The sequence below is a fragment of the Malaclemys terrapin genome, chromosome 1 (assembly GCF_027887155.1).
Source record: "Malaclemys terrapin pileata isolate rMalTer1 chromosome 1, rMalTer1.hap1, whole genome shotgun sequence".
In the NCBI taxonomy this organism is placed as follows: Eukaryota; Metazoa; Chordata; order Testudines; family Emydidae; genus Malaclemys; species Malaclemys terrapin.
Window position 1 is genome coordinate 112,090,463 of NC_071505.1, and position 27,081 is coordinate 112,117,543.

At 42.2% G+C, this 27,081-nt stretch overlaps 1 protein-coding gene across 4 annotated transcripts in view; it reads right to left on the reverse strand.

Annotated features, from left to right (window-relative positions):
* MICAL3 (microtubule associated monooxygenase, calponin and LIM domain containing 3) overlaps positions 1 to 27,081 on the reverse strand; it is a 192,397-nt gene that overhangs the window by 76,365 nt on the left and 88,951 nt on the right. For 3 of the 4 annotated variants that reach the window (XM_054035642.1, XM_054035632.1, XM_054035626.1), the window contains 3 exons: positions 22,559 to 22,745; positions 19,389 to 19,477; positions 18,087 to 18,174 (listed from right to left, as the gene is read on the reverse strand). In XM_054035642.1, coding sequence (XP_053891617.1) covers positions 18,087 to 18,174; positions 19,389 to 19,477; positions 22,559 to 22,745 — 364 coding nt within the window. Of the gene's footprint in view, positions 1 to 18,086; positions 18,175 to 19,388; positions 19,478 to 22,558; positions 22,746 to 23,565; positions 23,674 to 26,591; positions 26,700 to 27,081 lie in introns of all 4 variants that reach the window. The other variant, XM_054035651.1, reaches the window with a different exon arrangement.

Sequence of the window (27,081 nt, forward strand, 5' to 3'; positions counted from 1 at the left end):
AATCCGAAGGTATTACTAAAACTAACTATTTACTATTTACAGAACCCCCCCGACCATGAAACACTGTGATAGAGAAAACGTTAGGTGAGACACCACACTGAACACTCCGACTCAAGCTGCAGTCGCTGAGAAGGAACTGAAGGGAGTCAGGGCAGCAGCACACATACAGCCATACAAGGGGCTACAGGGCAGAAGGGCGCAAGTGCCTTCTTGACAGGTACCGCTAAGCAAAGCTCTCCTACATTGGTGAGCTGGGTGTGCAGACACTTGAGTGAAATGCACAACTGCGGCCACTCAAAGAAGAATTAATATTGTTGCTATGGAAATAATTCTGAATTGCTTGATTTTTCTGCAATTAAAAATCTGAAACAATTGTACCTGGGGTTTTTGCAAATAATTGCTTCAGTGTGGAAGCGTGAAGTTAAAGGTAAATCAACAAATCAAATATCACGCAATAATGAAACAAAAGAATATGAAAAGGTGACATACCACAGAGAAGGAATCCGTGACCTTCTCTTTAGAGATTAAATGTAATAAGTGCACATATTAGGGTTTTGTTATTAAACCTGTGGGTTAGAAAAGCTTTACATATGCTTGAGAAGGCAGTATTATAATAAACCTCCATTTTCAGGAGTTTGTAGTATAAAAATGTTACCTTTTGGGGTAAAGGGTCTCATGCTTGTTCCCAGTCCAGCAGCCTTTGTTTGTTTGGTTTTGGGTGGGTGTGTGGGAGGAGGGAAGATCTGATAAAATCCTATTTGGCTCCCTTTATGTATCTCAATGTCTCACTTTATACTTTGCAAATTTTTTTAAATGCTTACATCTTCAGATGATTTTTAAACACAACTTTGCAGTTCAACAAGACTTTTTATCCAAGCGCCTCAAACCTCTTTAAAAATATTAATGAATTAGGACACAGCTTGTCTGGAGGGAGAGAAGGAGGAGGAACTGTACTGGTATTGTACAACACATTCAGGCACAGCGGCAAGTCAGTCTCACAACAAATTTGTGCCAATGCCAGAAAAAGAACCCAGAATTCCTGACTCCCAGTCCCTTGCTCTAACCACTAGGCTTAGCCGTCAGTGAGAACAAGGGCCCTTGAAGGGGTTAAAGAAATCTGGTGTAGGTATAGCCTGATTTTAAGCATCTGATAGTCAAGTACAATGTGCATGTGCATTCTGGGACCAATTCTGCCAGGTGCTGAATACCCTCAACTCCCACTGACTTCAATGAGAGCCAAGGGTGAGCAGCATCTTGACATCTTGTGCATATTTTACTTCTTGTGTGGCATAAATTAAAAATGGAGCTCTCACTACCTAAGCACGTACCTGGAGACTGCACATATTGAAACAGTAAAGCGATTAAGACAAGCCAGCTGGCTAAGCCTGACTGATCTGTCTTGACAGCCCTAGCCAACAATCACTCCCTTAATCCTCCCAACTATACTTAAGACCTAGTGATCATAAAAATTTCAGATGCGCTGGGGTTTACATCCCCATGTGCACTGCATTCTACAGCACATACACAATTTTAAGTTGACCATCCTTGACTGAATAGAATGGGGGCCTGCAGGATGGTGCTAAACTGCTGCCTTCCCTTAGCCCCCATCTTACAGGTGGAGGAACAAGAACAAGGCTTTAAAGGGAATGGGTGGAGAGTTAAGTCGTATCTCCTCCTAAACCCCTTTAAGAAACCACTGAAAGGAGCCTTGCAGGGGTATTGATTTCTTGTGGGCCCTTCCTTCGCAGAGCTCAAGCCACCCATTTCAAAACAGTACATGTTCTGTAGGGTCCTCTGCACTTTAAGATGCACAGCTTAGATGCAAAGTGACTATTGCTCAAATAAAGGTACTGGTGCATTTATCTGAATGGGAACGTATAATAGTCACTTTGTCATCAACCCATCCCTCCAAATTCCCTTTTCCTTTGCTTTCTCTTCACTCCCCCAGATATTCTCATGTTTACAGTATGGCCGAGTTACCGTAGGTACCTGAGGGAGCCATAAAACCTTGAATTCCCTGGCTTGTGCATTTAAAGCCTCATCTGTAATGCTGCATAAACATAAGTTCCATTAAAAACAAAAGCTTTGAATGCAAAGGGGACAACGACAAGGAGCACAAATTACCAGAAATGTTGAAAATTGACACATCAAGGGTATCCACATACAAAGCTCAAAGTGAACTCAAGCTGGAGAGCTGGGCACCTCAATGACAGCATCTGAAGGTCTTCAGTTGAACGTGAAATACTCAGCACTTTACGCACACCACTTCTGAACAAGAGGAACAAGACAGTGGATTGTCCTGCACTTGAAGTTTCTTAAAAGACTGGATGTCATTCTAGAATATATGCTCTACTCAGCTAGAAGTTATGGTGTTTGATGCAGGAATTACTGTGTGAAATTCATTTGGCTTGTCTTATGCAGGAGGTCAGTCTAGATGATCACAATGAACCTTTCTGGCCTCAAAAGAACATGAAAATAAAAGCCAACAGCACAGAAAGACAAACACTGAGCAGCCATACAGGTGAGAGTGCTTCCCATCCAGCACGCAAAAGGCCAATGGCTCAGACCCCCGCCACTGGTGTACCACATTTCACTGCTTCTACACCTGAGCAGCCCTTGTCTGAGCAGCCATTCCAGGTGGCTCAGGGAATAACATATATTGGGGACCAAGCAGCTTGGTGTAGGGAGGGGAGGCTGCATGAAAGGCTCTCTTATTAAGAGGTCCACAGCATGGAGGTGCTGGAGAACAAGCACTAACAACTAATGTTTAAGAGGTTTTACAGAAAGAACCTTCCTTGCCTCAACAGCACACAGCCCAATCTGAACCTCAGGAAATCAACTTGGTGAAAAAATTTTAACTAAACTATTTGGCCATCCCCCCAGCTAATGCAATGCAGAATCAGCCTTTGCTCACTCAACCATCAAAGCGCCCTGTGTAATTTGTATGGAAATAAACCTGTGGAAAGGGCAAAAGTTTCAAGGAATTGCAGGAAGAGATTCTCCAAATCCAATCACAGAATAAGCCCTGCTCCACACACTTAATACACCTCTGGCAGAATTAAGTCCTTGGCATGTCATTGCCATCAGCAATAGATGTGGATCCCATTCACTCCAGATTCATAGAAATGAATTATGGTCCTTGGCAAACTCAATAATACTTTGTATATTTACTTTAGAAGTGTTATAATGCTCCCTGTCCGCCCAGACAGTAATTAGGTTATGAGAGACAGGCAGAACAAACAGAGCCAGCAGAGCTGACAGAAAGTTGCTTTCTAGGAAATCAGCAGAGAGAAGCCTAAAAAACAGCTGCTGCTATGAAGAGTACCCTTCCTTGCTTGGTTAGTGGATGCCTTCAGAACGTATTTCTGAAGTGAATATAATTCACCAGTTTTATCTGAAGGTCAGTGACAAAAGGCCAGTTCGCGGTCACAAAAAGATGCCAACCCAGTTAAAAGGAAGAGTGTATAAAACTAATTCAGCCCATCTTAATGTACAGAACAGAGACTTGGCCGGCCACAAGAAAGGAAATCAGTACCTCCATCACGGAAATGAAGACATTGAGATAGTCAAATGGCTGGACCCTTTGTGAGAGGAAACAAAATGAGGTTCTGAGGGGCCTAATGTGTATTACTCCAACTGAGGACAAGTTGGGGGAGGCCAGGCTATATTGGTATTGGCATAGCCCAGGGGTAGGCAACCTGCGGCACGCGAGCTGATTTTCAGTGGCACTCACGCTGCCCAAGTCCTGGCCACCGGTCCGGGGGGCTCAACATTTTAATTTAATTTTAAACGAAGCTTCTTAAACATTTTAAAAACCTTATTTACTTTACATACAACAATATTTTAGTTATATATTACAGACTTGTAGAAAGAGACCTTCTAAAAACATTCAAATGTATTACTGGCACGCGAAACCTTAAATTAGAGTGAATAAATGAAGACTCGGCACACCACTTCTGAAAGGTTGCCGACCCCTGGCATAGTCAGTAGAAACGTAAGAACTATATCAGTACGATGGCTCTTGCAAGGACTGTGGATGGAAGATGACCAAAGGAGAGACCTAAGACTCGATACATGATTGGATACCAGTGGACCTCAAAAGAAGCCAATCAGCATGACGGCTTGGCGTATGATCATGAATTTTGGTAGAAGGCTATAAAAGTTGCCAATCTTAAATAGGGAAGAGGTAAAAAAGTAGTAGTCGCAGCAGTAGTTTTATTTGAAGGTCATCTTTAACTGTTTCCTGTGACTTGTAAATAAACCCAAGCCCACTCAGAAGCTTACAGCATAAAGTTATGCTTGAGATCTACAGATGAACTGTTATGTGCAAGTGCAAAGTATTATTATGAAGTAGTGGAAAGTTAAGGCTCTGTGGATGCCAGTTGTTTAACCACAGAGAATAGCTGCTTACACTTCAAGAGAGATAAAGAATAATCCAGGAATATGGCTATTTTTGACCTCTGGAAAGAGTCCAGCACTGGAGATGCAAAAGACATAAGGTCATCTAATCCATGTCCCAGAGTACAGTGCAGGATTGTTCCCCACAGTATATTTTCTAGAAGAAAACCCTAACATTCTTGCAGGTTTCAGCTTAATTTCTCGTCAGCAGTATGTTATAAAGTACTAGAAATGCAAGGCCCACAGGAGGTTAGGTGTTTTTTTCACGTAAGTCTATGAATTTCTAATGTGTCTATGATCCTTGGATGTAAATGAGCTGATAATACGTAATTTACCACTTTCCACTTTGTTTGCATCAACTGGAATTTTTGAACCGTCTCCAACACTCTGAACATCAGCACATCAGCACAGCATTCCACGGCACTGTTTTTAATACCCAAAAGAAGCTGAGCGTGGGGAATCTGAACAGGACAGAGGTATAAGGCATGAGTTCTGTGTTGCCGGCTGTTTAGGTTTCAGGTATTCTACCTCAAAGAACCACCAGGGACCATGCTCCCCGCTGGAAAGAAAAAACTGAGAAGCAAAGCAGAGAAAGTATAGGTATAGGGCTCTATTTTCAACTTGCTGAGGTTTCTGTCCATGGGCCTCCTTTCTGTGATCCTTACGATTTAATATTTTAAAAGGATCAAAATTTAAGTGTGTAATTCTTATTGTAAGGCATTAATAATGGGAACCTCCTGAGTCTTCAGTACTGCATCACTATCTTTTACTCATTGTGGTACCCATTTTTCATTACCCTTGTCAAACAACCCCCTGTAGCCTTTCATTTTACCACCAACACAGTTGATTAATATGCATCTGCTAAAATAGTTATACAAGGCATCCAAGTGAGTAAACCCATAAAAAAAAAAGGGTTCTTGATATGCAAATAATACGTTCTAGCAAAGAGCTGGACATGGAACACTTGAATCCAAAAGTACTAGGTGTATCTAATGATCAAAAGCAGAGCCTGTTTTTACTCTCAGGAGTAATTCTATCTGAGATCTTGGCAAATGTTTTGTCCTGAAGTATCAAAAATATACAGCCACTAAGAGTTACATCACAGAGAAGCAAAAGCCTGGAATATCAAGTATTCTCTGTCTCCAATCCAAGTAGTAACCATATGCAAAACTTCATAGTTTCAAATTCTGATGAGACCAGTTATTCACATTGGTGTGGCCACCTTCTTGCAAGCAGTGATCCAACTACCTGCTTCTTCAATTGTATTTTACTGTTTTCTATAATTAATCAATTCCAGGATGCACTTGGATGTCCATCATCTCCTTATTTGAGTTTCATTAGTTTCAAGATTGTATAAACTGCTACCCAGACGATAGTGTGAAAGTGGAGGGTGCTGTTGCAGGAAAACATTGAGGAGTGCTTATCCTGACTAAAAGCTCCATGCACTCTCTAGGGTACAGAAAGGAAGGTATTTCTCACATCCTTCTCCTGGTTTTTAGAGTGATTGAATAGCCACACCCGCAAACATCCAGAGCTTCACACTTTTGTGCGTATATCTTTCTGAAATTAAGGAAACTAATACACGAGCATTTCAAAAGCTACCATAATTTCAAAACCAAATTTCCACACAGACATTTATTCATTCAAAATAATGTACAAATCAAATTTTATATTTTAAAAAGCCAGTCAAGTTACCCAAGCCATAAAGCATTTGAAAAGTCTCTTGGGTAAAACTCCACTATTTTTACCCTGCCCCCCAACTGTGGCCTAACTTCCCAAAGAGCAGAAAGGATTTATGAAAAACTTTCCAAAAAAGAAACACTGACTTTTGAGATGCCAGCAAGCACAGGAAATTTCAGACTCACACACATTGTTTAAAGAAGTAAACAATTAAGCAGTATCAAATGGAAGGGCCATCTCATCCTTAAACAGAGTATCTGCCTGATGCATATCCCCATACATGTACTATGGGCCCAAAACTCCACAACCACAGTGTTTGTTTTGGAAGTCTAAGGACTACACAATAAGGATTTGAGGGACTATATATTGTTCCCTCTTGGCAAATCAATAAGGACCAAGGTGAGGAAGGATCAGAGGGAGTTTCCAGTGGACGTTTGTGGAGGTGGCAGCCCAGAAACATTAGAACCTTTCGTATGAAGTGACCACTCTGCACTGCCCTTGTTTAGTTGATTTTGACCATTTCCAACATCTTTGGAGGAAAGTTTAAAAACAAACAAACAAAAAACACCTCTGGCAGACTTTTCTCAGTCATACAGACTGCTGATGATTAAGGTTAAGATTTTGTTATGGGTATTTTTTAGTCATGGACAAGTAGTGGCAATAAGCAAAAATTCACAGGAGCCGTGACCTGTCCGTGACTTTTACTAAAAATAATTGGGGAGGGAGGGAGGGAGGGCCAAGGGAGAGGTCAGCTGCAGGGGCAAAAGGTTGCACAGCTCTGGCCTTGGGGTAGAGGGGTGCACAGCCCTGGCTCCGGGCACAGCTGAAGCTCAAGAAGTCACAGAGGTCCAGTAAAGTCACAGAATCCATGACCTCCGTGAAATCATATCCCTGTTGATGATTCTATACTGTCCATTTTGTTTAGCTACCATCACGTGATGATACCTGCAGCTGACTAGCTGCTACACTGCAGTTTTAACAATACAGGTGTCTGCAGGGAACTGGGAAAAGGGGCTGAGTAGTTTTTCTTCTTTATACACTCTCCCCACAATAGCGGAAGCAAAAGCCATCTGTGACTATGTGGTCTCCATTCCCTCCTTCCTCTCACCCTTCAAGTCACTTCTCTTGATTGTGCTATGTGGCATATTGTTCAATTATTTGGCTTTGGAAATTGTTTTGAAACTTTCCACATTACATTCAGTATCTTAATGTTCCTCTTCTTTTTATGCTGCTATTCCTGGAGCACTGCAATATGTTTGCAAGTTGATAAAGGCATCTTGGTTGTTTCAATGAGTTCACAGGGCAGGTACATTTATACTTGATGAGCATATATATTTATATTCAAGAGGTTCCACACCTCCCTTTTTTTATCATGAAAAGATGTCTCATTTCATCTTTTCTCATCACTGTTATTGGACACTGGAGAAGAGGTTATAGCACTACAGCTGAAAACCCAACTCATAGACCACAGTTATTTTATTCTCTGCCATATCTGGTTTGACTGAGATCTGAAACAGCTTGTACACTTTTCACCATGTTCACAGCAAAGGAAATGATGTAGGTCAGTGTCTTTTTCTTGACAAAGGTATTACTAGCCAGCATTTAGCTAGTGGAGCAAGTGAGAACTCTCAAAATAAGCATTTTGGGACACATGATGGAAATTATCTTCCTAAGGACATGCCAAACCTTTCAAACCTGGGTGCCTGAAGTTAGGCTTCTAAATCCCTATTTAAGCTCAAGTCAAGATGACTAATTTTCCAAAAGTTTCGAGCACCTCTAGCTCCCACTGATGTCAGTGGGATTTGTGGATGGCTCAGTACAGTGGAAAGCCACACCACTGTACTTAGGTTTCTAAACAGGGAATTCAAAGTCTAATTTTATGCATCTAGTTTTGAAAATTTGGCCTTACTATGGTCCCTGTTTGTAATGAAGCTCAACCTTTGTTAAGTTCGCTTCTGGAGTGAATCAGCCTCAGGCAGTCAATGCCACAAAAGCACACTATGGATCTTTTGCGTAGAGACTGTCCGGTTTGGCCAATATACATAGCAGAGGGGCATAAAGAATAAATGGACACAAATCAGACATCAAGAATTCTAACATTCAAAAACCAGTAGAAGAGCACTTCAATCTCCCTTGACACTCAATAAACTGACTTAAAAGTGGCAGTTCTTCAACAAAAAGACTTCAAAAACAGATTTCAACGAGAAACTGCAGAACTGGAATTAATTTGCAAACTGGACACCATCAAATTAGGTTTGAATAAAGACTGGGAGTGGATGGGTCACTACAAAAAGTAATTTTCCCTCTGCTGATACTCACACCTTCTTGTCAACCGCTGAAAATGGCAGACATCCACCTTGATTGCATTGGCTTCGTTAGCACTACAAAAGTAATTTTCCCTCTCTTGATATTCACCCCCTCTTGTCAACTGTTGAGAATAGGCCACTTCCACCTTAATTGAATTGGCCTCGTTAGCACTGACCCCCCCTATTGGTAAAGCAACTCCCATCTTTTCATGTGCTGTATATATATTCTGCCTACTGTATTTTTCACTCCATGCATCTGATGAAGTGGGTTTTAGCCCACGAAAGCTTATGCCCAAATAAATTTGTTAGTCTCTAAGGTGCCACAAAGACTCCCCGTTGTTTTTGCTGCTTAACAAGGCTCTCCCCCAGTGTCAACACAAACACCTTGAGTGGAAGCTACTGTCACCTAATCTCATCCATGTTGCTAACTTCAACAAGTGACTAAAACTACAAGTTATCTTCTCTGGAGTGTATTGCATGGGGTGGCTACTCCATGACCAGTCATTCATGGAGCAGAGGAAACATGGTGTAATTAGAGCATTGGAGGCTTCCCTGTTTTAGTGCTGATTCTGCCACTGACTTGCCAAGGGACCTTTGCTAAGACGGTTAACTGTGTGGTTACTCACTTTCCTCATCTGTAAAATGAAGATAATATTTTACCTGCTTAGTCTTAACTAACGTTTATAAAGTTCTTTAAAGTACAAGCTGCTATGGAGGGTCAAGTCGACAAGTGCCAAGCTTTGCGACCAGCACATTCTGAAGGTCAACTTGTTCTCTTTATAGGACTGGCTGTTCCATCAAAGATGTTTGTACACCCTGCAAGATCATTTCTAGGCCCAACTGTTTCATTGTCTTTCCTCATTCTCATACTGCCAGGTTCATGTGTAGAACACACTTTTTAAAAAAAAATTCTATTTGATGTAGTATGAACTTTGGGGCTTTAATTAAAATGCATACAATTTCCTCTGCACTCTTTTTTCTAAGTATGTTAATAAATATTTAAAATTACATACACCTGGCTGTGGGGAGGCTAAGACGAGTTGGTGCAGAGGGAGAGCTTTTGCTTCATGTATAAAAAATGAGGGGCCCCAAACAAGGGGTGGAATTTGTGGGAGGGCAAATGCGCTCTGGAAGTGCTGCCCACTTCTCTACCATGGCAGAATTTAGAGCAAAACTCTCATTGTGCACCAAGACAGCAGCAGCATGAAGAAAATTATAATAAAGAAAAAGCATAGTGGCAACCCGTGGAGAAAGTGCGTGAGATCTGTGAGCATTTCACAGAGAATGAGGTGACAGTCACTGGGACTTATCCCATAACATAAACAGATGTTCCTCTAGGTTTTAGATGAAAATAATTTATCCCTTTGCACCAGAGAGGGAGTTTGACTGAATTTGTGATGGGGACCAGATCAACCAAGGCTGGTTTTGAATCTTGGAAGCAAGTGTTTGATCCCTAGAGAGCAGAATGTGAGGGATAAAATTGCTGCTCAATTAACCTCTTCGCTGCTGCAGAACACCGGGTTGTTGTTCCATTTGTGCTTCAATGTGATACCCATGCTACATGGAGCAGCACATAATGTTTTACCCTAAACACCCATGGTTCATTTTCAGAACACAGGACCCAGTTCAGTGTCTCGCTCCCTGAGGCCCTGCCTTCTAAAGAGGTCTCTTGAATGATATCCAGTACTACAATAGGAGATGGAGAAAGAGATAGTGAGCTTCAGAACAGGTCAAAATCTTTGGGGGAACAGTCCCATGGGTAAGCACAGCTGATCAGCAGAGAGTCAAAAGGACAAAACAGCGGAAGAATGAAACAAATAGCTTTAACAGATCCCGCCCCGTTTCTGGAGAAGGGAGAACCCACATAACTGGGAAGGGTCCTGGACAAGTCCCAGGAATCTGGTTGCTCTGTAGTAAGTTGGACTTGTATTCACTTCCGACCACATCAATGTATGTGTATCAACACTGGGTTTTTGTATGATTGTTAGAGGACAAAAAGCAATATTTTAAAAGCTGGAGTGCATATGTTCCCCTTCCCTAATAGAGAGAAACCCCACAGATAACCGAGGCAGATTTTCATATTCTGTTTACAGTCTGGCAGTTAAGGGAACTCTCCTGGCCAACATTAACACAGCAGACAAGACGTGCCCTACACAATCAGATCCCAAAGACCATCTGCTGATATCTGCCTTCAGTTGCCAATGAAGCAGTAAGATGCATGCAAGGAGGGGAAACAGATGAGCTTCTTAACATAGACTAATCCCCTACATGCTTGAGAGCAGCAAAATAGACCTTGGCACTATATTCCAGTTCACTGCCTTGATGACAGTCAGGACACCACACAGCCGTTTTGGGGAGGAAGAAAGATGTGAGGAGAAGAAAAAGATACCACTGGCAACAACACCACATTAAAGTGTGACTTCACTTAGAAAGTGTTTTAGGGAAGAGGAAAAGGGATTCATATAAGGACACAGTGAAGGCTTAAGTCTAAATATTGACCTGCTTTGACAGTTAGGTCCTTTGAAAAAAATCTCACCTCAGGAATTGTAAACAGGTATTTTCTTCAATGGATCCTTGTTACAGCAGGAGAGCATCACCCAGTTACTCAAACCCTGTGTCTGGTGTAGGCTACCAACCTGTTACAACAGATTTGCATCTCACTTCTATGCTTGTGTTCCTTCTCCCACCCCAAATAACGATTTTATTAATTTGTTCACAGTGAGTGGCAAGTAATGTTGGCCATTAGTAACGCCCTATGAAAATTCCCCACTGCCACTGACAGTTGAATCAACAGCATTTACAATGAGTTTATCCAAAGCAGACCACTGCCAAAGCAGGTCAATCCTTAGTCCCAGCAACTTTGGGTATTTCTACCCTGCAATCAGAAGTGTAACTGCAGCAGGTGTAGAGGAACCCGAGCTAGCTTTGATGGCGCTAGCTCCAACAACTATAGCAGTGAAGCCGCTGCCGCACAGCTGGGAGCACAGGCTAGCTGCTCAAGTACAGACCCAGGGTCCCGGGTGGGCTTCTACAAGCTACGCTGTCGCTCAAGTTGCCACAGCTTTGCCGCTATTATTTTTGAAGCTAGCTCCATCAAAGGTAGCTCGGGTACATCTACACCTGCTGCAGTCACACCTCTGATAGCAGTGTAGACATACCTTAAGACAATTTCCCCACAGAAATATATTAACCCCTCCCCATCACCACACCATGCCCTTTATTAGAGATGCACAGTGAAGAGTCAGGAACATGAGCACAGAATCAGAAATTAGAGAGATAAAACCAGCTAACCCTTCTCCTCCTAGTGCAGAATTGCCCTCTAGATTTCTCTCTAGTACTTTCCAATGTTAGATGGTACATGTGATGGGGCTCTCCCACCACTTCTCTGGGAAGAATATTTCCTAGTCCACTAGATAGGTTGGAAATATCATCATGCAATTCTAGTCTCCCCCCAACCCTGGTCACCCACACCATTCCTTCCCTCGAACCAACGGAAGTAAAAATGGGGTGGAAAAGAAAAACTCGGAAACCTGGAGAGTGCTTGGAATTTATTCCCTTGAACAAGAGCGGTAACATTTGAACAAATAGTGTATCCATTTCACAGCAACAGGAAAACCAAATGTTACATAATTTAAAAAGACACACACCCCCGCCCCCAAACAAACAAACAAAAACAGGTTAAAATATGAAAAAGTTTAAAAGGCTACAAGTGGAGATGTGAAGCCTTTCTGAGCACTGATCATCTTCCTTGCCTGTTTTCCATCAAAAAGTTTGTTTCATATAAACTCCTGTTTCTCCCTGAGCCAAACCTAACCCCTAGGAGATAGTCACTTATCAGATTCCGCTTTTCAAAGGGCAAAAACTTAAATCATCCCAGGTAATGAAAAAGCAGCAACTTCTCTTTGATACAGATTTAACCGGTCATTTTCTAATGTCATGGAAAACGTTTCATGTAGCTTCTGAAAGTGCCCAGAAAAATTCACATCATCCTTCAGAAAATACACACACAAAACACAAGTAATTCAGTGGAACAAGTCTACAGGTCTGAAAGGTGAAGGAAGAGCTGGGAGCCCTGCTTCTCCCCAAAGTGTTCTCAGCAGGATCCTGTTGGGGTATAAGGTACCAGGACCATCGCTGCATATTTTGCCTTATCCCCAAAAGCTTTTTAGGCGCTTTCACATGGCAACTGTACAACAACTGTTGGGTTAGCTGCCTTTCAACGCATCTGAGAGATGCAATCCCACACTTCAGCTTTCCCCTTTCCAGATTTCCTGCACTTGAACCTGCAGTTCCCTCCACATTCTCCCTCCATGGAATCCTGATAAGAACACTGAAGAACAGGATGGACTGGGAACAGGTTAACATACATTCCAACTCAGAGGGCTTCCAGACTCCACAATGGAACAAGTTGATTCGTTGGGCAGGGACTTGGTCCTAACCCTTCAATTCAGACCCTCTTTTAGGTTTCCAGAAACACAGGGCATTACGCTCAAATCTATATTTTAAAACTCCCAGTTTGAAGAGCAGCAGATGAGCTCTCTTTGGAGAGCTGTTATAGATCAGCTATGGAAAGGTTCAGTATAATGTATCATGAATGCAGAATACTACTATTCCTTCCAACTCCAGTGAAGGTTTCCAAAGCACAGCAGAAGTTTAAGTTCCTTTTTCCCATCTGTGTCTGATCAGAGTCTGGTACATTAATTTTTAGACTGAATTCTAAAATATGGACCTTTTTGGTTTTATTGGTTTAGGAATAGGAGTGCTTCAGGGTGGCTGGTATAAAATGCAAGCAACAAGTACAAAACACTACACCACAAGATTACTTCAACAGGTGTAGTCAAATCTTAAGTTGAATGTTTAAGACAGAGGGACACACTTTTAAAACACTGCCTCTATTCATAATGGTATAGAATCATACACACAAATGAAGGGTTCTGTGCAGATAGGTTCATCTACATGCGCAAATGGGATTGTGTGTATGAACTGTATTCACAAGTAATGCACGCACAATTTAGGCCCAGTCACACGTGACAACATTTATATGCATAAAGTCCACTTGGATGTGTATATACATACAATTCCCCATTTGTGCATTGTTTGCTGATACAAGAAAGTTTGTGCGTAAGTTCTGTTGTAGGTGTTCACAAGGAACCATGCAGAACTGGACATACTAGTGATGGTCAGTTGGGGCCTCTTTGAAAATGTGGTCCACATTAATGGGCATGTGCGTTACAAGAAGCAGCCACCCTCTCTCCTCTGTAGCCATCAAAAGAACATTCCATAGGTAAGCTAAACTTTGTTATATACAGTAGACTACACATATAAGAGATGGATAGTTAAGGGAATCACACTTTGGACTCTACTTACTGTACATATCTGTGGGATGTACATGAGTGGGCTTCCTGCCTTCATTATTGCACCCCTATTGTTATATACACTGTATATTCAGAGGCCTACGTGGTAGGAGCCCTGATCTCTTCCTTCCCTATCGCTTTCTGGATTCCGCTCACTATTGTTTGTATTTAGTGACCAAATACCTCTGCAGGGATCTTTCACTGGCTCATGAAGGACACGCTTCACTAGCCAGGCAACTATCTCAAAGATCATGCTACCTGCCATCTAGTGCTGTATGTCTACAGGGGTAAGATGAGCTTGTTTCCCTTCTGAACCTTCCATTGTGAGTGGGGAAGGAAGCAGATTACCAATAGGGAAGTGCTTGTCCCGGGGAAGAAACATTTTTCCTGCCCAAAGTCAAGCATTATTATGAGCTATGCATTGAAAGAGACTGTTCCAAGTCCACCTGTCAGGGAAGTGCTAAAAGTTCAGAGATCAGTTCTTATAGATCTTTAGAACAAAACACAAAAACAGCACTTGTATATTAAAAGCATATTAAAAACCATATAAAAATACTGTAAATCATATTCAAAAAAATCCAAAAGAGACAACAGTTACAGATTATCAAAGGAAGAGAGACAGTTGAAAAGCAGGGTTGTTGGGTTTTTTATTATTATTATTATTTGGCAAAAGCAGCTACTTTGGCACAAAGGCAAATGCAGAAAAGAGAGAGACACAAACAAGCAGACAGTACAGAGAAGGCTTACAGAATCTACCACAAGCATGCCAGAGTTCAGCACCAAAAGCACAGTTGTAGCTTTCCCCACCCTTCCTTCACAAGAGAGTCCTGTTTATTGGGAAAGAATGGAATCAGCTGCCCAAAAGCCCATTACTATTTTCCCAGTTGAAGCGATAACTGTGCCTCCATAGCCAGTTTGCATAAACTTCTCTGAAATTCCCCGCTTAGAGCCCTCCTGGTGTGCACACAGGCTCCTTGGCAAATCAGACATAACCCTCAACAGAACTGTGATTCTAACTGATTGCTGGAAACCTCGGCTTGGGTGTGAGATTGTCCCTAAAACTACAGTCATTACAGCCCAAGGGATAAGATTATCCGCATTTAATGTCAACTAGAAAGTGGCTGCATTGTGATGCATTTAGCAAAGGTAACACATGTAGATCAGGTTAATAACATCCCATGTGAAAGTGCTTAGTGTGACCTCACCACAACTCAGCTGACTGAACCTGCTGAATAGCGTTCAATGTTTGGAGGTCCTTTAAGTTTCCACCCAAGTTGGCTAAGAAACAAAGTGCCAGACTCACTGGTGGTGTGAAGTAGATGCCAAGTGTGAATGGGTTAGAACATGGGAGTGTAAATGGAAAAGTAGTGTAATTTACACCCATTTGGTATTCGGTGGGAAGCAAACATCAGACCTAGCATATGCTGTTGTAATGTCCACTGAACAGAAGCTTTGCCTGCTTACACCTGCACTGATTTTTGACCCTAGCAGTGTTGGGGATGGTGCCAGCATAAATTAAGAATGAGATGGGGCTGCTTTATGCTGCATCTTTCTGTTACTTGCCTTTCATAGCACACATCTTTTCCATCATCATCTAAGTTACACTCATTTTGCATAGGAGCACTTCTTTGCTACTTATGCTGATTTTCCAACCAGTTTACATTCCACATGCAGCCTACGCCATCACTGAAGCTGGCTCATCTTTCACAGAATTTGCAACTGTTAATGCAGGTTGCATTTGGTGGTGTTTGGCCCAAAGGGAGTCAAACGTTCTAAGAAGATATAGAGCTAACAGTAGCAAGTCCATCAGCCAGGAGAAGTAGAGACTTGGAAACAGCTCCCTGCTCCAATTCAGACAGGTTCGTGTTTAAGGTATTGGTCTATTCTACAGTGTACACTGTCTAGCAATATTCTCTAATTAGCACAATTTAATAAATTACAGCTAAGCATGTAGAGGGCATTTCTAGGTCAAAGTCAGGTATCCAACAAATGGAGATGTCTCTCCCTGGGATTTTCCAGGAATAGAATCACATGCTTTCACTGCATTACCAATCCCAGTAGTTTAAAGTTCGCCCTAATCCTCCCAGCAACCTACCTCTCTTTTTAAACGCACAAAGAACTGTAAACACGAGCCATATACTTCCTGACCCAACCAGCAGAACAGGATCCAAAGGCAGGTGGTTACAAGGCAGACAACAGTTATATTGCTGCGCTGGCTAAGTGAGAACTGACCTGCAGTTAATGAAGCTTCAGCAAGCTTCTCATGCGCACTGCTTTTGAGCCACTATCTCCCCCATTCTACCCCACTTCTCATGATTGCCAGTAGTTTTAAGACACACTTAAGACTTCCTACAAAGAGGCTGGGGCGATGTGAAATCTCAGCTAAAAAGGGAGACTCCAGCATAGGAGGTAAAGCACTGCCCGCCTCCTTACCGTTAAACCTCTCTCTGCCATGCACACAGCTGAGTATGCAATGCACTATACTACCCTGTGGGCGATTCCAGTGGGTATTTTAATAATATAAGCAGCAGCTCTACTATATTTGGTGCTGTATACGAGTGCATACTGCCTCAAGTAACATCCCTTTCAAGGGCCAGTGTTCCAAAAAACGTTATGGAATTCCACTTCTGCTGAGGCAAACAGAAGCAGGCTGTTAAAGAAAATAATGTCTGCTCTGTTCGATTCCTCTCCCATGCAGATGGATCACAGATCTATCCACAGGGTCACGTACAGTCACATAACAATAGCAGCAGATATTTATTTATTTGGCCATACCTGTATAGCAAACCATGGCCTATCATCTACCCTCATCACTTATCTCTCCACCAGCATTTGTTGAACAGTAAAGATCTAAGAAATAGCCAGTGTTTTCCGTTCATCTTAAAAGTTAAGTCTCTTCTAAAAATTCTCCCTGTTTTTAAAGAAAGATCTGATTCTTAAAGGGAAGGCAACTTCAATTCACTCAATAAAAGCAGATAAAAATAGTTTAAGGTACTACACCTGCCAAAGACACGAGACCAACTTTTCAGATTTTACAATGACATTCTCCTTAAAATTTCTCTCCCCTCCATTTTGCTGCACAGAAAACCCATACAAATAGAGGAGAAAACTGTGAAACTAACTACATACAAAGCGCTGCCAAATGCACAAAGTAAAACTGAAAAAAGAATTCTCTAATCACTTACAATTATCTTACATTGTAATAAATAATAAATAATATGAATAATTTTAAAAAATTCTGACAAAAGCATGATTTAAGCCGACTATATCCCTTAAGATCTTTTAAAGCTAGTACTGTAATCTAGGGACATTTTGCTACATAAAGTGTGTCTATTTAATATTTTCGCTCTCCTAAAAGCAACTGTTTTAGTTTATCCACAGTATTCAGGGCCCATACACTAGAAACCAACTCTCTTTTCCCTCTTGCCCCCATCTCACCTTTTCCTTCTCCACTAAATTGCAGTTTTCAATAAAGACAATTGAGGAGCTGGGCCAGATGAGAGTCTGTGGCACAAACAGAACATTTCCCCCAAGTTAGAAGGAATTAGAGCTTTCAGATAGAGCAGACTATCCGTAGCAATACGACACATGCTGTAATAACCCAATTCCCAAAACAACTTGCCAAGAGCAGCACATGTTCTGACAATGAGGGGAGAGCACCAGGATCTGCCAGCACCAAGGAGTTCAAGAGTTTAAGGAACTGGTTTCCTTTAGTTGCAGAAGACACCAAGAATTCTTAAGTAGCCACAGTCCAAAGACAGCAACAGGTTTTTTTTTTTTTTAAATTCCGATACCAGGTTAATGAGAAGCTTGGGAGGAAGGGCACTATATCCAGAAATCAGGTGAACACAGAAATCCAGTCTATGAGTTATTGTAGTCCAGAGAGACCTTCAGTTCTATTAACACTAAAGTGCAGACTTCACAGATCAAGCCTTTTTTTATTTGGGCTCATTCCAATCCTGAACTGAGTATCTGTGTTCACCTAGAATGATTTTAGACAATGCCCCTGAAAAACAGAGTCCAGGCCCCAAAGCCACCACACAAAAGAATACCCAAAATTCACACAAATTATACAGCTTACAAAGTCGGGTCATGTTAAAATCTTACTGGTCAGCAGGCTGCCGATAAAACTCCCCCAGGATTTGCACAAGAACCTCTGACTGGACATAGAGAAAGGGAACCCCAAAAGCCATCAGCTGACACATGAAAAACGAGTCCAAAGGATTTTGGGCTACCTGGCGCCCAACCGAAGAAACTGTGCTTTGCAGGCGCTGGCTTGCCACCCTAACTTTGTCAAAGAGGCTGAGAGAGTACTTCACCACCCTGCCAAAGAATGAAGCGGAGCTACCTGGAGTCCTCTCTGCCGAAATGGCTATGGAATTTGCCCGTCCACTTGCTTCAGCTGCCATGGCTTCCTGCAGGGATCCTTTGTTGTCCTGTGAAATGAGGGGAAAAAAAAAAAAAAAAAAAAACAATCAAAGAAGAAATTGGAAACCCCTTGGAAACATTTACTTTTAATTTGGAGCAGTGTGTTTTTTAACACTGAACATGCCCAACCACCGCTTGAACAGCAGCATTTGATTATTTATGGGTTAGGCAGCGTCTGGACACGACACTCAGGAGTCGGGCCCAACTAGTGCATCGTCATCTGATTATTTATGTTCTGAAGATCAGTTTATGCATCTAAGAAAGCCAAAGAGGTGACATTTCTACACCTTGCTCACAGGAGTTACAACAACTCATTTTTGCCCTTCAATTTCCGAAGGAAGCAGGGCAGCAATGGGCCTCTATCCTTCCCCTGCACAGGGCGAAGGAAGCACAGAATTAACTTGCTATGGTAAAGGTAGGGCACAGGGGGGAGGGAGATAACACTTACTACAGAAAACAAAAGCTCCACATATAAGAGGGTCCAGCTTTGAGCAGGTAGCAGAGAGCTGAAAGCAAACTTAATAGGATTTGAGAAGGTAACACTGCTCAGGATTATAATGTAATTTCCCAAAGAGAGTGTAGGAAGAGAGACTCAAAGTGAAACAGGGACAGAAAATATGCCCAACTGATGCTTTATGGGGTGCAGGGAGTAAAGGAGGAAGCCCTTTCTGAACTACACAGTACGACCTGGCCCTCTTTTCCAAGCAGGATTCTACCTGTTAGTATTAAGTGAGGTAAAACGGTTCCTTTCTAGCAATAGGTTCCTATTAATGCAAGACAAATCTTCCTAAGGAAGAGCTCAATTTTGGCCTATGCGAGTGGGTTTGGCTCAGAACCCAAATCCTAGCCACAGAGATGGGACTGCATTTCCTGAAGAGAAATGAAAATCATTGACAGAAAGGCTGTCAACTTTGTCATTCTAGTTCTTGTGGTGTTTGCAGGCTTCAGTAATTATTTTAGTTCAAAAAGAAACTACCATCAAACCCTAGACTGGGTGGGGTGGGGTTTTCTTTCTTAATGAGACCCACAAAAGCATAAGAGATTGATAATTACAACACAGATTGCTCTTGAATTTACCACTTTACAAAGAGGCAAGACTTCATGACATTTAAACATAATGTGATTCATTACGATTCTTCTACCCTCTGCAAAGACACATTTTTCCAATAGCAGGGATCAAAACCCATTACACCCAACATGTCAGATTAGAATAAAAAGTTACCTTTCCTGACAGAGGACCCACTGCTGGTCTCTTCCTTTGAGCATAACCAGAGAGTCGGTAACAGTAGTGAGGTTTACAGTAGAATTTACCTGCAGTCAGAACAAAAGGGGGAGAGAGGAGTAACAGTGAGAACACAGCAGCTAAGTCTACACAATATAACACTCTACCTCAGTGAGATTTACTTTGCTATCTCTCCACTTCCTGTGCCCGGCCCTGCCCCCTCACTATGCTTGGAGACAAACACTCTGAAGTTTTAACTCAAGTCCTCCTCTCCCCCTCCCTAAACAGTGCCTATTCCATTGGATGCCTGACAACCATTTAACCGAGATCCAATCAGCCACCAAAGCAGAGCTGAGGCCTCCGTGGTATCACACACTAACAATGCGGCAGTGTGTGAAGAACAAAGACATCATCACATGAAAAGCTGGCAGCCGCACTTTTGGGAAAATCAAGAATGAATACAACTATCAGAGGAATGAGGGAGGAAACGTGTGTTAACTCTGAAGGGACTATGTATGATAATATACCGAGACGTCTTCCAAAAAAATATATTCTACTTAAATCTCATTTCCCCAATCAACAGGCTTCACAGGACCCAGTCGAGTGCCACAACTAGAAGCCCAGCTGAGTACAGACCTAGTTACCTTTTACTCTTATTGGGACAGTGCTGGGGAAATGGTACCCTGGCCTTGAGGTGCTACTCCAATACAAACACTAGTATCAGGTCAGAGTGGTGGTGGTGCGTGAGCTTTCCATGCAGCTCTGTCACTGCACAGCTGCCCTGAAATGCACTGTAGATTCCTCTGCTATTCCAACACAACTCTGCTAATTGACCTCAACCCTGCAATGTGATTTCGGCTGTTTTACTAGTTCGGCTCCTCCTTGGTAAGAGCACCTCAATCCAAACACGTAGCCCCCACTACTAACCCAGTCCTGCCCTCTCCACTGTAAAGTCTTCTCTGCTTGAGTGATGGCCAGGTTGCTCTCTGGGATTCAGAAAGGAAAGGTTGGATGAACTGGGCATGTTTAGTCTAGACAAGAGAAGGCTGGGAGATGGGAAGGGAGGGAACCTGATAACAGTCTTCAGATGTGTCAAGGGCTTTTATACAGAGGACAGTGGTCAATAGCTCTAATTGTGCACCAAGGGTAGGACAAGACAAATCAGCTTAGTTTGCAGCAAGGAAGATTTAGGTTAGATATTAGGAAAAACTTTCTAACTATTAGGCTAGTCAAGTACTGGAACAGGTTACCTAGGGAAGATACGGAACCCTATTGTTGGAGGTTTTCAAGAAGAGGGTAGACAAACACCTGACCAGGATGGTCTAGGTATACTTAATCCTGCCTCAATGCTGGGGCAGAGTGTGGACTAGATAATCTTTTGAGCTCTCCTCCTGCCCTACATTTCTAAGATTCTGTGGAGTACCATAGAGTTCTATTTGGACACTACTGCTCAATATACACGAAAAGCTGTTAGGGAAGCAATGTAGCTTGGGTTTCAGTGCTATCAGTATGGTAAAGCCTCAGCCATCAGACCAGGATGAAGTGATCATTTGGCACAGACTGGTACTTGGATGATTGCTGGCAGAAGACTGAGTAAATGCTTGCTGGCAGGGGGAACAACTAGAGCAGATGGTAGAAACTATTTCTGCCCTTGCAACTGAGGAAGGATCCTAGTTTATTGGTACTCAGACTTACAAGCAGAGGATTCTATTGGATAATCAGCTGCTTCTGAATGTCCAGGCTACCAACAGTGTCCAAGAATGGTCCTCCCCCAGGCCCCAATCTTTGAGTACTAAGAAGGTTGCTGCTATTTCCTGTATATGTGGCATTCAAAGCTATCACTGGTCCCTTGCGTCTGACAGCCCAAGTTTGTTGTCCTTGAGGGCACATTGTAAAGGCCCATCTGTGTGTTACTGGGAGGCTGGTTTGGTGATGGTTCTGAGATTTCCCCTTCCCCTTCACCCCCTAGTGATTGAGAGAGTTTGTTATTGTTGGTTGCTATAGGATCTATCAACAACATATATGTTATTTCAATTATATATTGCCTGTGAAACTTGAGTTTGATACCCTTGTGGTGTTTATCCTAGCCAGTGAATTTATGGATACTATTCTTGGTCATCCACATTGTGTGTCTAATCAGTTTCTGAAATTTGCTACGATATTTATCTCCTGACATGCTGCAGTAGTGTATTCACAGCTTCATTATATGTTGTTTCAGTTTACCATTTTTGTTTTACTCTTGTATGAAAAGGACTGAGTTCCTGACTGGTCTTTTATAAGCCATTCATTGCTGTTATTTTGTCTTCTTAAATAAGCCTAATATGCCATCACACTTTGCATAGAATCCTATACTGCACTCCCCCACCCACCTCTAAGTTTTTTTATGCCTTTTCCCCCCCTTCTGGAGCTCCTCATAATCCACACTACTCTGACTCACCTAAACTAACTCATCAGTAAGTTTTGCCACCTCGCTTACAGGTCCATCACATACAGAACACCAGACCCAGTACTGTTCCCTCGGTCACCACTTTTAACAAATCTCGCTCGAGACAGCTAATTGGTCATTTATTCCAACTCTTTGTTTCCCCATTCAGCTAGTTTCATCTATAAATAGGACATCCTCAGTCAGTCTATGAAAAGCTAATATTATATCCATTGGTTATAAATCTCTTATTTTATTAACTTTGGAAGAATTTTTACTAGTTGAGTTCTGATTCCCCTGGCAGAAAGCGATTTGCATTTGTCCCTATCATGTTTTACTCGCCTAAGTGTTTTAAAGCTCTGGCTTAAGAAGACTCCTACTTTCCCGGAACTGAAGAAAGGCTCAAGGATCTATACTATTCAGGACCATCCTTACACACCTTTTTAAAGGGAAAATGCATCACTCAGGCCCCTCTCCATTTCAGGAGCTATTTTTTAAATGATAAATTACGTATTTTGCTAATAGTTCAGCTCTTTTGTTGTTTTCAAGAGCTGGCCATAATGATACAGTCCTATATAGTCTTACCAGTTTAAATGAGAGGTGGTATTTGGGGAAGATATACTATTACTGCTCCTCACCCACCAATATTTGTAAAGTGAAGCCAGGGCTGAGATCTTGAGGCAATGCCCCAGGTACAGTGAGAGAGCGTTTTGGGTGTATGAGGAAGACGACAGGTAATTTCTCTTACCATCTTCAATGTCGTAGGCGTAACATGATAAGCGCAGGGTGGTGGCGCAGTATTCGCACTTGAAGCAGCTGCGGTGGAAGAACTTGCCTTCAGCACTCAGCCTTTCCATCACGTAGACCCGCTTGCGGCAGAAGTAACAGACATCACTGCCTCCCAAATTCTGGGGGAACTCCTTCTTGAGTGAGCCCTGGGCAGAAATAAGGCAGGACCAGTGTTATCTGTGTGCAATCTCACCTCCCAAGCCAGGTCACCTTTTCTATCTGTGGATACTGAGCATCTGGAAGGGACCATTCTGTGACTCTGCTCAGCCCTACCCAGGGCACCAAGCAGACAACTGCCACCTAGAGACAATAACTAACCTTCAAGTTCACGGAGAAAAGCCTGGGTTTCAGTCCCTACATCTATATAAATCAGGAGTAAATTACAGCTTCCAGCTCCTTGGATAGGAGAGCTAACGGTCTCATGAGGGTATTAATGCTGCCCTGGAGGCGTAAGATGGACATCCTCCCTAAGTCAGCTGGGAGGGTTACTTCTGGAATGCTCCTAACTCTGCCTTTATTCAACTGCAAGAGACGGAGGCTAGTCTTGAAACCAAGATTTTCAAACTGCAGCTCAACACACCAACTGCCAGAAACATCAGTAATCCCTCGAGCAACCTCTTAGCCCTACATTTCAGCCTCCCTGAGACTTGTGAAGAAAGAAGTTTTCTCCAGGGACACAGCAATCCAGAAGTAGCCTGATTGGATCAAACACAGCTCTATGCATTTGAGAGTCAGGACTTCTCAGTGTCTCAACTTAGTATCCCCAGTCCAAGGATGTTGGCAGTAGATTAAGACAGGCTTTGCAAGGAAAACAGAGTGAGGTCTGGGGAAGAAAATGAAGTCCAACTATAAAGTTATTACAAAGTATTACCAGCTTCTTTCAAGACAACTAAAGATTCAAATCACTACAGATCTAAGAACTTCTAATCACAAACACGTATCATCTTCTGTACATCATTCTCTTACCAATTCCTTCTTGTCTAGAAGGGTTTTAGGCTGTTCTTTCCTTTGAAGCTGATTGGCTATCTGCTCAGCCAATGAGCTCACTCCGCCTGTGTACATCTTTATATACTTCTACCAGATGTGGGGGACAAAACAGCAGGGAAGCGAGGAAAGAAAAAATCAAATTAAAAAGATGACAAAAATGATAGAGTAAGTGATGAAAAGGTGCAGAGCGGTCAAACCATGCCAAGACAGTGGAGAACACAGAGTGATTGTGTAGTAACAGCAGAATCAGTATCATCAGTGATCACCAGCACAGCCCAGCACTAACTGTAATAGTAACTAAAAAAAAAGAGGAAAGTTTGAAATTGGTAATTTTACGAGATTAGAAGTATGTTCTTTCTTCTTTGCTCTGAGGATATTTTGCATATGAAGGACGTGAACATTTGTTTTCCTCTGAGAGGAAACAAAACTAGGACAAGTTTTAGCTTCCAGGTAAGAGGGACAATGGGAAAAGGGTAGAGAAAAAGCATTTCATAAAGTTTAAATTCAAAGAACTGTTCACAAAAGTGCTTAGCAAAAGGGAGCAAGTTGTTTCCAGGGAGAAGAAACCCTCAAGCTCAAACTGATACACTATTCTGAAGCAATTCCTAAAAATCTGTAATTCCCCCACTGCTGCCAGAGTGCCTGTTCACAGTACACAAAGGGGTTCTGGAGTTTATCTGGAAGGTGCGAGGGGGATTCTGATCCAACACATTAGATTTGTATCTGTGTATACCTGGCACCAAATGTGCTCAGCTGTGCACACCATCTTTGCCCGTAGGCTGTTCTGTCAAGGGTATTTTGCCTGGCTCTGTAACTCTGAGCATCTGGATCAAACTAAATTGCAACAAACCTTTTAATTTGGGTAGTTAGGAATCCAGGAAGTTTGGTACTTGACTCAGGGAGTGAGGCCCAAGAGGAGAGTTTTACAGTTTGTTTTCTAACTGAGCTTGAACAGTACAGGGAGGCCAGTAGAGTTATACAAGAAACATCCAGGACATTTGGCAGTAATTAAGTAGTTAAAGAAATAAAAACTTTTATGGAAAGGCAATCCTATCACAAGCACCACATGTGTCTCAATACAGCAGCAGGCGAGGCAGTGTCACTTATTCAGATCAGGGAGTGTTGTTTTTTAATGTTTCTCTGACTTACAAACAGAGGGCATTGCTGGAGTCTCATCAGTAAATGTAGAACTGATTCAGCCTTCCATATTCAGCCCTCTGGCTTCTTACAAGTGCAACATTCCTGGGATACACTACTCTGAAGCAATTAACTTTTTACAACCCAGAAATTCCTTTACTTATTCTGCAGGGTTTCTATACTACATGCTCAGAAGTATCCCTGTGTAAAAACATGCCTAAAAAATTCACAGTACAAGAGGATTCTGGTTGTCCCCATGGAACGCAAATCTTTATGACCCCCATCTCTTGTCATGGAAACCAAGTGATTCCCTTCCCTTCTACACTTTTGTGCAAATTTTAGTGCTCACAAAATTAGAGAAGAGAGAGATTTTACAGAATCATGACACAGATTATTTCTATGATCTGTAAAATAGTAATATTTTACAAAAAGTTATGAACTCTCACAGTCTGTTCTTGATTTCATGGCTGTGATTATCAGCCATTTACTGTTGTTTGTATCTTCACATTTGTGAGCATGGTAGCATAAGGAAACACTAAAGAGTTTGAAACCCAACATTTTAGGAGGGTTTCCTAAAGAATGAGCCTGGAAAAGCCAGGGCCAGGATCAGACAATTTATCATTTATATCTATTAGATAAGTAAGTAATAACTCCATAATCTATAGGTCACTGCAGTGTACGAGTGTTCATTACTATAAAAAAGTAAGAGATGTACTGCCCTGTAGCACTGCCTGCTATTTCAATCTTTCCTCAACTCCACCCAATATACACAGAGCTCAGCTAATGCACATGCCTAAACGGAGTGTGTGATCTGAACATTGTTACTCATGTCCTTCCTCTTCCCTCCCCCTCCTACTGTTTGTTACCCATATGCATCACAGCTTGTCTAATATTAGACTGTCAGTGGAGCTGGCCGGAAGGTGTCCCTCCCCCCAAAAATGGAAAATTGACTTTTTGTCAAAATCCAACCACTGAAAATTGTTGGTAGACAAGTTTCCTTTTCTCTGTCAAAATCCCATCAACATGTCGCAGGTTGTAATTTTTTTTTTTTTTTTTTGACATTTTTTTGTGAAAAATTCCATTGAGTTGAAACCCCAATTTTCCATCAAAAAGTTTTAATGGAAAATTTTCAATCAGTAAACAATTTGGGAGTGGGGTTTTCTTTCTATTTGTACTGTGAGTTACTGAGCAGGCAGTGGGTGCTGTCAACCAACACAGGTACAATGACAATCTTGACCTGTAACACCTATGCTATTTCACTTACCAGCTTCTTTTGGGCAGTGACTTTCAAACCATATGGCATTTTGTGACGTGGACATATATGTCCTCTATACACTAGGAGACCAACCAAATTCCTCTTGCTTGTACAATAAATGCCAACCATTTTAATTTCCACTAGCTTTTTCAGCAAGCCAGAAGTGATTTTCCTCCATTATTCCTGCTCTCTCCGCATAAATATCTACAGCATGGTTTTGTGTGTATTTTGGCTCAAGCCCTCAAAGAGAAGCAACAAACATGAAAAAAGCTTTTATGCCCCTGTAGATTATTCCACAGCCAGAAGAATTCAAGTGCTGGAAAAAGCTGATTTGAGGCTACTTAAGACCTCAAATCAGACTCACCAGAAGTTTTTCCATTGAACTTTAAGCATGTTTTGTTCCAAATGGCTGTATGGCTTGGAATAACCAAGATATGCCACAGGCTGCCTTTGGCTTTTCCTACGTGCACGTGTGTATGTGCACTGCATTCAGCCACATCCAGGCAATGAAGCGTCACAAGCCCAGATCACTTTTGTGGCACATCTGCTGGTGGGAGATGGGTGGGGCAGTGGGTACAGCTGAGTGCAGCTTGCAAGGCCCAGGCCATGCTACCTGTCGAAGGGAGTCAGATGAGGGTGAAGAAGGGCGGTTGGAAGTGCGGAGGCTAAGGGAGCGCTCCCACTGGTCAACAAAGAATCGACGAGACGGTTCAGTCTCTGGCTAAAAAATAAAATACATTGAGAAAAATCAAGAAGGGATATGGACAAAAAGACAAAACAAAAAGATCACAAAGGAACCTTTAAGTAGAGTCAGGCAGGTGACCATCTGCCTTACCTCCTCCCTTTCCTCAACTGAAGAGAAGTTGTGCACCAAATGCCCTTCGTTGCCGTTTAAATTCATGTCCTCTCCTCCCTCAATGTTAATTTGGAAGCGGTTGTCCACCCGCACAGAAGCCCCACATCCTGTGCATTGCTGTCTCCTGCAATGCAGCCAGATAAACCATTCATGCAGATCCCAAGCCCATCTCTGGTGCTCCTCCTACTCTGTCCAATTGCAATCTGTGTTACAGCCTTAGGCAGGAGTATGAGAGAGACAGCTTTGC